We start from the raw sequence: 14,063 nt of genomic DNA, 5'->3' as shown, positions 1-14,063 counted from the left end.
TTTTGGAACTAGCATGATTAGTGGAAATGACTAAATTATAATTACAAAAAATATAGTTAAATGCAAAAAGGAAAGATCACAATGAAAAAGCTTCTGTTTTTATCTCACCTCTTTCATTTGTAAGATTCGTATGAAGATACATTTATTTTGTAACAGAATGATGTAGTCTGCATCAATTTGAACAATAGCAAACCAATGTTATTAGAATAAAGATACATTATAATATGATAAAGATTGATATATAAAAAAAATTGCATAAAATAGGCTCAATTTAGAGTAAATTATCAACAAATTCAACAACAATCAACAGTAATGGTATGAAGAGCAGTGCAGCTGCCAGTATATACAGACTATAATATAAAAAAATGTTTTAATTTTACAATTCATGCACACTGTGCGATCTTGGTGACATAGATACCACCAAGCATAGAGTTGAATAGCATAGAAATGTTAAAACTATTATTATTATTATTATTATTATTATTATTATTATTATTATTATTATTATTATTATTATTATTATTATTATTATTATTATTATTATTAAATAACATTTATTTCCAAATGCAATCGTTGTCTCTTACCCTCTGATTGACAGGTCGGCAGGAGGAGCTTAGCTGAAAGGATGCTGAGTCATGATGACGTAACGTCGCTCCTCCCGAAGGCGTCACGTGTGTAAAACCAGGAGGGCGTTCATATGTTTAACACAGCGTAACTCTGCGTGGAGCGGCAGTCTGTTTCGGCAACGGCGAAGTTCAACGGCTCACCTTGTTACGGAGCTTAGGAGAAACAGTTTCAGAGCGTAGCCGTCAACCAAACAGACGTTACGTGACACCGGCGAGCTGGTCCAGTTTGTCCCCAACTATTGACTGTGCTTGGCCGAGCTAACCAGAAATTAGCAGGTGATGAGCAGGGGGTGGCCTGTCTGTACTTGGATACCCAGTTAAGGTTACCGAAGAGGGACGCCGCTTAACCAGCATCAGACAGACTCTTCCTGTGAGCTACCTGCTTCATCCTGTGGGACCAAGACTGTACCTCTTGTTTGGACTGAGACTTCATGCTAGATCTCCGCAAGTTGGACCAACTAGCTAGGTAGCTAACGTTTGGCGTGCAGTTCGCAGTTAATAAGCAGCCAGCAGGACACCGGTCGACTGTCCGTCTGTGCCATGGGGTTACTGTCGCAAGGATCTCCCCTGAACTGGGAAGAAACAAGGAAGTATGCCGACCACATCCGAAAGCATGGCATCATCCAGTTCCTCAACATCTACAATAAGGTCAAGGATCGTCAGAGAGATGTGTTGAAGTGGGGTGACGAGGTAAAAACACGACTTTAAACAATGTTCAATGCTTTTGATCAGTGAGGCATGATGCAATAAGGCCCCTTACTGATTCATCCGCATACTTGAATGTTTCTAGTATGCGGATGCAAAAGTAAATAACTGTATTCATTTGTTTAATATGTTTATTTTTTGTGTCTGTTTAAATGGTGCCAATTTCAAAACAAAGGTGATCTAAAAGTGTTTAACAAGACATGGGAGTCTACCACATGGAGATATGATCAAAGAAATATTCAATAATTAAATGTATTTATTTAGTTTTAATTTATTAAAGATCAGATCAAGTTTTGGGTTAGTGGTACACCAGTCAGTAGAACAAAGATCAGAATGAGAGAGTCTTTTTATCTAAGGACTTGCAGCATGTACCAACTGTAGACAATTGCTGACATTATCTTCGACTTTGCAGCTCTCATTCCGAGCATGGCTACAATGACAGTGGAGAGAAAAACTCTCCCTTAACAGGAAGAAACCTCCAGCAGAACCTGCCTGGGATTCTCTATTGGATTCCAAACTACTGTCTCATGTCATATGTCTTTTTACATATTAAAAAAAAGCACATCCAATGTAGATAAGAAAAATATTAACACAGGCCTAATAGGTACCCTTCAGTTTCAAAAACATCCAGACAAATTCTATGCTAGTTATAACACAATGTTGTTAAATTCAAGTTTATTACACTAATTTATAAAAAGACATCTGTCTTGAAACCCAGCCAATTGTAAAAAGTCAATGATTTTGTGGCAATCAGTCCACCTGGGCAAGCATGTGACAACAGTGGGGAAGAATGTGTCTCTTTTAACAGGGGGAATCCTCCAGCTGGAACAGCATGAGATGGAGCGTCCGACTGCCTCGACTCACTGGGGGTTGAACAGAAATGCAAAGATGAGGCTTTTCTAGGCAGATATACATTTCTGTTTTAGTTTACTGATTTACTTAAACTTTTTGTTGTTTTTGTTAAGAACTGTAACGCATATAAAACAACAACAAAAAAAAAACATGTCTTGCAGGTTTACTGGAGTGGAGCAGTGGTTTAAGAGTACTTCCCATTAAAGAACATCTAATAACACAACATTAATGGTAGCAGTAGCTCTGTCACTGGATACAGAAGGTAGAGAAACGCAGCCACGTGAAAACACAGGACATGTATATTTCCACCCTGTAAGAACAATATTCGACAAACATTCTTGGAATAATGCTGCATTTATGGCCCTTATATACTGCAAGTCCAAACAGCCTTCCCCATGACCTGAACACAAACATTTGCAAGTCCAGCTTTTATGAGCAATGTCTCCGATCAACATTTCACTGTGTGTTTCAGAGTTACTGCTAATTCTCAGACAATACCTCTTGTAAGAAAAAAGGCCCCTCTTTGCTGAGTAATTGATGGCACATCAATCCCTTCTACACAAAATACTTAAGATTTATGTGATTGACTCGTCAACGCCCTGTTTGCTTTACCAGTTCTTTTAAGCTTTTACTTCTTTTTTTTTTTTTCCCAGCCTTTACTGAGTAACAAAACTTCACTGTGCTTCAACTTGAACACTGAGTCTTTAATTTGAATCGACATGGAATGCTGTTGTTATAGATTAATCCCTCTTTCAGACGGGGGGATTACAGCCCAGCAGAGTTAAAGTCAAGGAAACCTTCCTGATGAATTGGAATTGATGTGATGGCTTCCCAGTCTGCTCAACGTAAAGCCAGTGCTAGGATTAGGAGTCGTGCTGTGTTTGCGTGTAAATTTTCAGTGTGTTTTTTTTTTTGTTTTTTTGTTTTTTTTGTGTGTTTAGGTCGAGTACATGCTGGTGGAGCTGGAGGACAACGATGAGAAGGTTCGGCTGGTGCTGAATGGTGGAGATGTTTTGGAAACTCTACAAGAACAGGGAGAAAATACAAACCCGAAGTAAGTCATCTGTACAGAGATCTTGATGCACACTCTTCTTTTTAATTAGCTTCACTCACGGCACTGTCATGAAAGGATTCCTGAGACGTTTGTTGTACATGTGAAAGCATGTAAACACCAGCGTAAGGAGAAATTCAGAGCTTTGATTATGTCTAAGTTGATACTAGGAACTGAGGTGGAAGATAAGATCTGTTGAAAATCTTGAATTTCAACATATTTGAACAGCGGTTGTGTTCATCAACACTTTTTTTTATGATTTTACTTTGGCAATGAAGATGGTTCCCATACCTGTACACCCTTGGGCATGCATTTACGCAAATATCCTGCAGCAAACATCGCCTACAGCCTCACTGCATTATTTAAAAACCTGGTGTTGTGACAGAGAAACACTTATTTGGTTCAGTTGTTAAAATCTGAGACATGAAATAACACAGTTTGTTTCTGCTTTTTATTTACCTTACGGGGGAATTTTTCTTTTTTTTTTAGTTTAAGATACTTCTAAAATCAAGACATATCAAATTAAAGGCCACTGCTACTGTAGGTGTCTTTTTGTTAATGTGACTCTGTAATTCACACTTTTGTCGTGTTGAGGAGGAAAGGTGTTACCTGACCAGACATCTGACCCAGCTTTGGTTCTGGTGAGGACATACAGTAAAGTTGCTCTGGCTTATTTTGTCTCATTTTTCAACACAATCGAGGAGAGAAGTATATGACTAAGAAAAACTTACACTCACATTTCAAAGGAAATTGTATAAATAAACACACCACTTTTTTATTGTGATACAATATTTGTACAATAAAGTATAGTAATATAATTTCCTTTAAAAGAAAAATCTTGCTGATATGACTTGTTAAATATGTATCTCATTTATATGTGAGTATTACATTTTTATTTTTGATTCACCTTCTATTATAGAAAAAACACCAGCTATAAATGGTTGTAGTTTTCAGTGATAATTGGCCTAAATGTTGCTTTGTTCAATTCTGCTCCTTCTATAAAGGATCACATAACAAACTAAAATTAGCTGATTAATTAGTTGAGCTATCTGCTGTGGTAGCCAGGCTGCAGGTGACGTGTTTAGCAAACATATTACTTTCTAAGCATGCCAATCTTTACCTTAGATGGCTTAATAGTGGGAATGAATGGCGATTAATTTTAGCTTCCACTTCATTTTATAAATATTTTTTGTCTTGAGAGAAAAAATTTTAGGTTTAACATTCTGTACCTTGGCTTTCCTTGATGGCAGTACCTGGCCATGCCTAACTACTTTAGGAAAACTGATAATCAAATGTCAACCAGGTTGGAGGATTGTCACAGATTTCTTCACACATAAAAGCATTTTTGGAAAAAGAGAGATCAGATATACATTTTAGGATATTATTTAACAATTATCTGGATTGATCATTTGGGGGGGGAATTATATTTAAAATAAAAATAGAAATTCTAATTGTTACTACTGTAGAGAACAACCAGGCAGATGAGTTTTGATTAACCTAATCCTGCTAGTTAACCCCAAGAAGCGCTGCTGCTGCAGACCCTGCACTGCGGTCTGTGGGCCCTTCACTGTGGCTTTAAATAACTTTGGCCGAAAGTAATGAGATGACGAATGTTTTTGAAATAGATATTTATTTAGATATTCTCCAAAACTCTAAAACTAAGTTCAGTGCCACTGTACTGAAACGTAATGCTGCTTGTTGGTGTAACACAAGCAGAATATATCACTAATGAAGGAAAAGCTCAGAGACCAGTGAAATAGGAGCTAAACTTCAACCCATAAGTTGATTGTATCAGTTTGGGTCATGGTAGAATCTAGTTCTAACTCTCGTTCTTTGTGATTTACATCTGATTAATCAGAGTCATGGAACAACTCCGCCAGATGAGAAATTAAATGCTTAAGATGCCAGGTCTGAGTCTGTGAGAAGCCACTCCTCTTCCATCTTGTTTATTGAAGTGAAACTCTGAACCTCATTATCCAGCTGTGTCATTATTGCTGTCTTTAATGAAATCCATCAGTCACTGGCTGGGACCTTCTATGTTTTTCTTACTGCTGTTTGCATGTACGCACTGTATAGCATGTTCATACTCGTAATTCAAAGTATGCGCTCTCTAATGCGGGAGAGTTATTAAATTGTTATTGTTACATGAATATCAGCTTGTGATTTAAATACTTCTACCATTGATTTGTCCAAAAGGAAAAACACAAATGTGCCAGTATTGGAACTTATAGACTTTAAAAAGCAGCTAATTTAGGAGTGTTTGTGGTTTAATTTTTGGGGGGGCTTCCTTTAGTATCGCTACGAAAAGCACATTCTTTAGCATGAGTTCTGCCAAGTGTCAGTGGCCTGCTTTGTTTTTCCTAAAACAACTCAAGCCTGGATGACAACGAGAGTTTATAATCATTACCGCTGGATTTAAGCTTTTACAGGTTAAAGCGCTCGTAATTCCTTAGAATCACATAACTTGAACTTTACCCATTAAGCCATTCATAGACCTATTGATATTTAAAGTGTTGCATCAGATGGTTTACAATTTGAAAGCAGTAACTGAGTATTTCAGGAAGAAAGCAACTATGTCTCATCCAAAGGTGGGAAAAGTTCCTCCTGCTTGTGATTTTAAAAAGACACAAACACTTTTTTTGAAGAAAATTCTACTAGATTTGTATTGAAACTGTTTTCTAAAAAATTTCAGTTAACTTTAGACACAAGTTAGATCAGGATTTTTTTTTCCCATTTTAACAGTAAAATATAATAAGAAAATACTACAACTAATTTTCCAAGGATTACTTTTTTTGAAATGCAGTTCTTCAAATTTGAGCACTGCAGGACATAGTAAAATAAACTCTAAATTTGGAAATGTTATGCAAATCATTTTTTTTCTGCAGTGCTCCTCTACAAAAAAGCTGTTTAGAGACCTGAATTTCACCCATATACAAAATCCGACCACTGAAACATCTTCAGTACTTTTATTTTGAATTGTATTTATCCCAAACTCTGTAAAAGTACTGAAATTTGACATGAGAAGACATATGTAGGAGCACTGTTTAAAGAGCCGTCCCTCAGTGTGTTTATACAGGCTCCTGTCTGCCTGCCTCTGACGTCAGTGTAAATCTGTATGGCAAACTTGACTGGGGGGGAAATACCAGCAGCAGTGACCATAGTAAATCCCATGCATACCTCATTACTGCCCCTCTGTTGCACACACCAAAGAGCACGCTCTGAAGCACAAATGCGTCGTGTTTGTTTATGGTGCCAGGATTACTGGTGCCACCTCCATAAAGGGAAAGTGCGTAGTTTATTTTCTGAAAAAGGTCAACGCGATACTGAGAACAGGGTTCTCTCCGGCTGACGCGATGAAACAAAAGATTTTGCAACATATTTTGCACTTCCACAGTCATCCGACTCTTTGGAGACCGGAGTATGGCAGCTACATGATCGAGGGAACTCCTGGGCAGCCGTACGGGGGAACGATGTCGGAGTTCAACACGGTGGAGGGTAACATGAGGAAGAGACGTCTGGAGGCTTCGTCTGTCCTGAAGAAGAATATGACGCTCTGCACCATCACCTCCTTTCCAAGGTCTGTTGTGTTGATCAACGTAGAGCCATTAATTATTCATGCACTTAATAGGGAAACTGTTGCTCAGCTAGTAGTAGTCATCTTGCAATCAACAACTTGTGAATGTGATTCCAACCTCCTCCTGGCACTTGTGCCCCTAAGAATAGCGCTTACGGTAGCTGAACGGTGGTTGTGTGCAAGTTGTCGAATGTTGAGTGGCCAGTATGTGTGTAATTGAAAGGTTTGTTTCCCAAGCAGCTGATGCGTGCTTTTCTTTTTTCAGGTTAGGCTGTCCAGGTTTCACCAAACCAGAGTACCGACCCACTCCGGTTGAAAAAGGAGTGTCAAAGTCTTTGTTTTTCCCAGATGAAGCCATAAACAGACACCCCAGATTCAGGTGGGTTGGTTGACTTTCTGAGGTTTTAAATGAATTACTAGTTTAATACTAAATATCATATTTTAAATATTTTGTTACATTAAGCATCAACCTGAATATAATGTAAAAGTTAAATTATGGCTATAAGAATCATTGCTTTAATTTTAATAGATTTATATTGGGATAAAAGTTCAAAAGACATGAACACTTTTGTAAGTGTCAACATTGAATTCTTCTCTTCAGCACTCTGACCAGAAATATACGGCATCGAAGAGGAGAGAAAGTTGTGATAAATGTGCCAAGTAAGTTTGATTCATTTTCTTGCTTCATCATTAACTGCATTTACAATCTGCTGTAAATGTGGGTGAAGTCAGCGGTGTAATATTAATTAATTTTACCTGCTGTACATTCAGACTCGCATGCTTGATTTAGTACTCCGTAGACTTTAGACAGGATTTTGAATAAATAAAGCAAAAGATGTGATTTGGCTCCTTTTTCCTCTTGCAGTCTACAAAGATAAACACACACCGTCTCCATTCGTGGAGCAGTTCCCTGAGGATGACGGCGAAGCAGCGAGGGCAGCCCTTCCTGACCACATCTACATGGACGCCATGGGCTTCGGCATGGGCAACTGTTGCCTGCAAGTACGTATTTTTGAATATGCAAACCTGGGTTCTGAGAACGCCGTCTGCTCCACCGTTTCAATCAGTGATTTATGAAAGGACTTCAGCCTCATTTATGATGTTTTTGCAGGTGACATTCCAAGCTTGCAGCATTGATGAGGCAAGGTATCTTTATGACCAACTAGCAACATTCTGCCCCATCGTGGTGAGTGGTTGCATGAAATTTGCGCTTCCCATTAGAAATTATTCAGCTGTGATCAAGTGGTGCATAAAAATATTGGTATATATCTAGATCTTTACTTTAAAAATACTAGATCATAATTACTGGTATTGTTTGTAAATAAACTTCCTGTCTTTCATTGCAGATGGCGCTGAGCGCTGCCTCACCCTTCTACAGAGGGTACATGTCTGATATTGATTGTCGCTGGGGAGTTATCTCAGCCTCGGTGGACGACAGGACCCAAGAGGAACGAGGCCTGAAGGTGAGGACAGGCTGCCTCTCTGCTCCCACGGGCTGTTTGTAAATTACAAATGTAGACCTGAAATTCCACACTGCTGAGAGTGTGCAAACAATAGCTGACAGTGCAGGAAGACAGGATGTGGCGTGCAGCGTCTGCAGTGTGGGAAAACACAACTATCGTAACTCCCCCCATACTGTTAGCTCTCAGTGTAGCGACCCTGATGAGAGCTATGCACAAAATTCCGATTTAGTTCACTTAAATGAGCCAATTCATTTCTCAACAGAAATGTCTTGTTTACACTTTTAAATCGAGCTGCGGGTTGTCACATCAACCTTCAATTCCTCGACACAGGAAGCTGACTCGCTGCTATAGAAGTCAGCTGATGTGGGCTGTGAACAACTCCCTTGGTGAGTTGGGGAGCGTAACAATGGCAGACTTTGATTGGAGTTCTGCCCTCCAACTACATCACTACTTCCACGAAGCACATGGAGATTGGGAAAAGGGCACCTTTATCAAACCCGTATTTATTTTATACATCACCTTCCATGTTTTTATTTTTGTCAATTTATGTCTTATTTAAAAGGGCAGTATTGTGTTTTTGTTTTTTTTGTCATGTTGTACTGTTTTTCCCTCATTAAAAACATTGGAGTGTTGCTTTGATTCTTTCATGCATGTTTGCCAAATTATGAAACTATTAGGGGCTGACTTAATGCTTATTCTCACAAAATAATCAAACAGCTGGTGGAACTGCACATCTGCTGAGCTTATCATATGAACCCCTTCTCAGTCCAACCCTTCTAAGAACGGTTATAAACGGCTTAATGAAGGAGCATTGTTGTGACGACGAGCAGGAGCTTTTTAAAGAGACAACATAGTTACTTGATGGTGACATTTTATATCACTATGTGCCTGGGAAACTACATAATACTGTCCCTTTCAGCAAAAGAAAGCTGATTCCCAGTTTGCAGCAACAGGTGGGGGAGGGGCACCGGCGCACTAATCTAGCCTCCATACAGCCAGAGAACCGTTTCTCTGATTTCTCGTTAAAATTACGTTAGAAAATAATTTTTTTTAAGCTTTGATTTATCTCAACACCTGTACCTGACCCATGTCCAACTGATGCCAAAACAAAAAAAACTACAAAGATTCAAAAGCTGTTTCCTGATGCAGCTCAGGGAGACGTATTGTGTTACTTAAGGAGAGTACATTATCGAAACGGAGCCCAGCAGCTTCCAGCAGTTTTAGTGAGTGCGGAAAGGCTTAATGTGTGGCTTTATATTTGAACTGTGAAAACAACCGTGCTCAGTTCAAGCAGATCAATTAGTGACTGAGAGAGCGAGCCCAATCTGTCACCGTCTATTGAATGGAAGAGCTGTTGGTTTCCTAGCAGTGCACCAGGAAGTGCTTTTTTTTTTTTTTCTACTTCTCAGATTCTGGAGCAAGATAATGAACTGTGAGGGTTACTGATTCGTTAGACGATAGGTGAGAACCTGAATCCATTCCACACCCAACCACACAGGAATGTGAAACAAAACATGCTTAATGAAATATAATGAGCAATATCATTTATCGAGAGTCTCACTTTACATACATTAAAACGGTAAACTGATAAACCTAGAGTATATGCATTTTTAAAATTTCTTTTGAACTTGGGAACATTTGAGAGAAGAAATGGAAAATATAATAAACGGACAAATATGGGATAAGACTGTGTTTATGGGAATATACCATGAATTTACTAAAATCAAGTATTTAAGCAGCTCAAACCAAATGATTATTAAATTCCCTATTTAAACCCAGCAAATGGAAGTATAACAGCCCAATGTTGGAGTCTTAGTTTTAATTAGAAGAAGCTTTGTTTTGTTGCTATTTTTGGTTTAGTTTCTTAAATGCCGTTTCTGTGTTTATTCTCTGGATACACTGAGTACAACGGTTAATTCAGAGAAAGATTTTTAAAGTCTCTCCTTTCCCCAATCTTTTCTCTGTTGTCAATAGCAAAATGAAAAAAAACAATTTGTGTGATGCAAATATTTAATTGCAGGCAAATTTATAGATTTGTAGTTGGATATTATAATGTAAGCGTGCTTTCTCATTTCTGTTTTGCAGCCTCTGAAAAACAACAAGTACAGGATCTTTAAGTCCAGGTATGACTCGATTGACAGCTACCTGTCTCGCTGCGGGGAGAAGTACAACGACATCGATTTGACGATAGACGAGGAGATCAACAAGCAGCTGCTCAGTGCAGGTACCGATGTCTCTTTTAGGCGCTTTTAAAAATTAGTCTACTTTAAAATCTGCGCTCCATAAAGAATTACAGGAACATGTGTACATAATGATACTGCATGGTGGTGCATTCGGGGGCAATGCTACTTTGTAGCAAGATGGTTCTGAGTTTGATTGTTTTCCATGGCGTTTGCATGCTCTCCTGTTGCATGTGTGGGTTTTATCACAATACTCCTTTCTCCCACAGTCCAAAAACACGTGTTGGGTTAATTGATCTAAATTACCATGTCTGCATGGTTCAATGTCTTGTGAGGACTGATGACCTGTTCTCCAGCAAGGCCCCGCTCCCCGCCACCACCATGCCAGGATAAGCAGGTCTACTCGATGTGCATTAAATATGTCTTGTTTGCAGGGATTGACAAGCTTCTGGCTCAACACATAGCTCACCTCTTCATACGAGACCCGCTCTCTGTCTTTGAGGAGAAAATACATTTGGACGATGAAAACGAATCGGATCACTTTGAGGTGAGGATTTTTAAGACTTCTTTCAGAGAAGCTAATCTCTTGCCACACACGGATCTAAGCTCAGTCGGCGTTCATTTTTCATCCAGAACCTTCAGTCGACCAACTGGCAGACGATGCGGTTCAAGCCTCCACCTCCGAACTCCGACATCGGCTGGAGGGTCGAGTTTCGCCCCATGGAGGTATTTGTGATATAGACGTTTGTTTATCTGGGCTTATTTTGGAGGACTCTTAATAACGAGTTACGTTTCTTTGTTTTACTTTCCAGGTTCAGCTAACTGACTTTGAAAATGCCGCATATGTGGTTTTTGTTGTCCTGCTTACCAGAGTGATCTTATCCTACAAGCTGGATTTCCTTATCCCCTTATCAAAGGTATTAACAACCGCTTGGATACATTGTTTTTATTAAAATATTAGTTCTAAGATTTAAATCAGAATAAAACCTGTGATTTATCAGGTGGATGAGAACATGAAGGTGGCGCAGAAGAGAAACGCAGTCCAGGAGGGCATGTTTTATTTCCGCAAAGACATGTTTAAAGGTGGGCTGAACAGGAAGTGGAACTCTTAAGTGTCTTTGAATGGTTCAGATGGAAATGACTGTGATGTTTTCCAACAGGCTGCAACCCAGGCTTGGATTGTGCTGCTTCTTCTCAGAACGGCGTAGAGTTTGAGGGCAATAACGAGGATTACACACTGATGAGCATCGACACAATCATCAACGGGAAGGTGAGTTTGTTCGTGACTAAACCCGAGTCAGATGAGTTCATCTCTCCCCTGCTATGCCAGTCTTCAGTGTTACATTTGAGCGCACAAACAATCGCAACTAGCAACACTCGGCCTCGGATACGTGAAAGGAAAGTGTTGCAAAAGTATTCATACCGGTTAAACTTGTCACAGCCACAAGAAAACATATTTTCTTGTGGTTTTGTGTGGTAGGCCAACACAAAGTCATGCAATTGTGAAGTTGCATAATTTTAATTTTTGTTTTTTTTTTTTTTACAATGGATTATTTATTTTATTTGAAATAAAGACCAGGGGATACAGCAGACAGGTCAGGGACAAAGCTGTGGAGAAGTTTAAAGTTGGGTTAGATTATAAAAGACATGCAAAGTCCAGAACTAAATCCATTTGAGGTATGCAGGGACGTATCTCAATAAAACTGTAGCTTTAGTTGCAGAGAAAGATGGTTTTCTAAACTATCCAAACCCATTCAATAAATTAGAATATTTTTATTTCAGGAACTTTATCACCAAGAGAAACACGTTATGTAGATTAATCACACACAGATGGGTGTTTGAAAGTGTTAATTTTTGACAATTATGATGATTTTCTGCTTATAGTTAATCAAAACATAACATTTAATATTGGAGTATTATATCAGACCAATTAAAAAAGCTATATTTAGGTATTGTAAAAGCTGTTTATTTCCTTCTGCTTAGAGAATATCCACTGCTTTGTTTTGGTCTTTCACATAAAATCAGATTTTTTTTTTTGTGGTTGTAAGACTAAGGCTGGAAAGTTTAAGGTTTATCAATACTTGCAAAATACTGTATTGTAAAGCAAGGTATTTATACAATTGTCTATATTTTCCTTTACCCTATTGCAAGACATCAATTCAGCTTTATTTTTATGTTTTACATCATCAGGAGGGAGTATTTCAAGGCCTTATCCCAATCCTTAACTCCTATCTGGAAAACATGGAAGTTGACGTTGACACCAGGTGCACTATTTTGAATTATCTGAAGCTCATCAAGAAACGTGCCTCAGGTAAAGTACCAGTAACGGTTTTTATTTAAGCAGAAAAAAAAAATGCCTGTGCTCCAGTGTTCATTTGTTCCCACTAATTCCATCCGCTGCTGATCCAAACAGGAGAACTGATGACCATGGCCAAGTGGATGAGGGAATTTGTTGCAAAGCACCCCGAGTACAAGCAGGACAGTGTCATTACCGACAAGATCAACTACGACCTGCTCAAGAGGTGCGACAGGATTGCTAAAGGCGAAGAGCAGTGCCCCGAGCTTTTTGGTAACCCAGTCAACCGGGTGAAGTGAGAGAGCTCCAAACGCACGTCATATTATTTTATTTTTTTTCAATCATGCACGAAGAAGACAGACCAAATGAAAGAGGTCCAATTAAAAAGAATGCAGCTGCATGTGTGTGTTGTGAAGAAGCACACCTGCATCACGTGTGTATATACGCTGTATGAGATTTTTATGATTACAGAATTATTTTAATAGGACTATGGAAGGGTAATGTAATAGAAAATCAGATGTGTATTTATTTTTGTCTGAAAATTAAGCATATCTGTGTGAAATTGTAAATGTAGCAGAGCTGTACAGTAGGCTGCTGTTAATCTTCTGTAAATACTGAACCTTTTGCCCTTTAAATCATTAACAATTGTTTTTGTTTATGGTTTTTCCTATTTGTTGATTTAGACGTTTAACATTAGGGTTGATTTTTCTTTGTTTTGCATTTCGGTTGCTTCGTTCTGCTGACTTCTTAGAGGGGACCTTAAAATTATTGTTGTATTCAAATGAAAATGTTAAGGCACTGTTTGCAACGTGACTCTTTTTCCAAATAAATCTGTAAGTCATTTTCTTTTTTCTTTTTTTTTTGTTTGTCCTTGTTGCCACTTGCATATTAACAGCTACACGGTTCAAATCAGGAAAGCTAAACTTGTTAATCATTTTTCACCAGAGAATTTCACCATAAGAATTTTTAGAAACTATAGGTATTGACATATACCTACATGTATTAGCAAAAACAAATTAACTGTAAATTAATTCAACATTAGACTGAATGTTGGCTAGTTTTGTTTTTAGCAAATTCATTTCAATGGGAAAATATTTTGACATCAAGTCATTTATGTCATTTTAGAGAGCTTAAAGTTAACGAAACCCCAACCTTTCGTTTCTCAGAAGAATATTGGATAAACCATTAAAAATGGGCTATAAAACACAATGTCAGTCTACTTTAAAGTCATCAAGGTGTTGTGCATTAAATATGCTCAACACTTGGCCTTCACAGGCCAAGTGTTGACTTCATCAAAGTGGCATGAAACGTTGATC

General features: G+C 38.4%; 1 protein-coding gene across 1 annotated transcript; it reads left to right on the top strand.

Annotated features, from left to right (window-relative positions):
• The first annotated feature begins 666 nt into the window (after positions 1–666).
• Positions 667–13,593, top strand: gclc (glutamate-cysteine ligase, catalytic subunit). Its single transcript, XM_008429790.2, has 16 exons — positions 667–1,316; positions 3,125–3,237; positions 6,629–6,811; positions 7,074–7,187; positions 7,410–7,468; positions 7,674–7,810; positions 7,920–7,994; positions 8,155–8,271; positions 10,357–10,495; positions 10,886–10,998; positions 11,085–11,177; positions 11,264–11,368; positions 11,453–11,534; positions 11,612–11,721; positions 12,642–12,762; positions 12,865–13,593. Exons 1-16 carry the CDS (start codon positions 1,167–1,169, stop codon positions 13,044–13,046), a joined length of 1,893 nt encoding a protein of 630 aa, XP_008428012.1. The 5' UTR covers positions 667–1,166; the 3' UTR covers positions 13,047–13,593.
• Positions 13,594–14,063: the final 470 nt, after the last annotated feature.

Source organism: Poecilia reticulata, linkage group LG15 (assembly GCF_000633615.1).
Source record: "Poecilia reticulata strain Guanapo linkage group LG15, Guppy_female_1.0+MT, whole genome shotgun sequence".
Lineage (NCBI taxonomy): Eukaryota > Metazoa > Chordata > Actinopteri > Cyprinodontiformes > Poeciliidae > Poecilia > Poecilia reticulata.
Note: the sequence above shows the minus strand (reverse complement) of the source record. Positions and strands in the feature narration are given on the sequence as shown.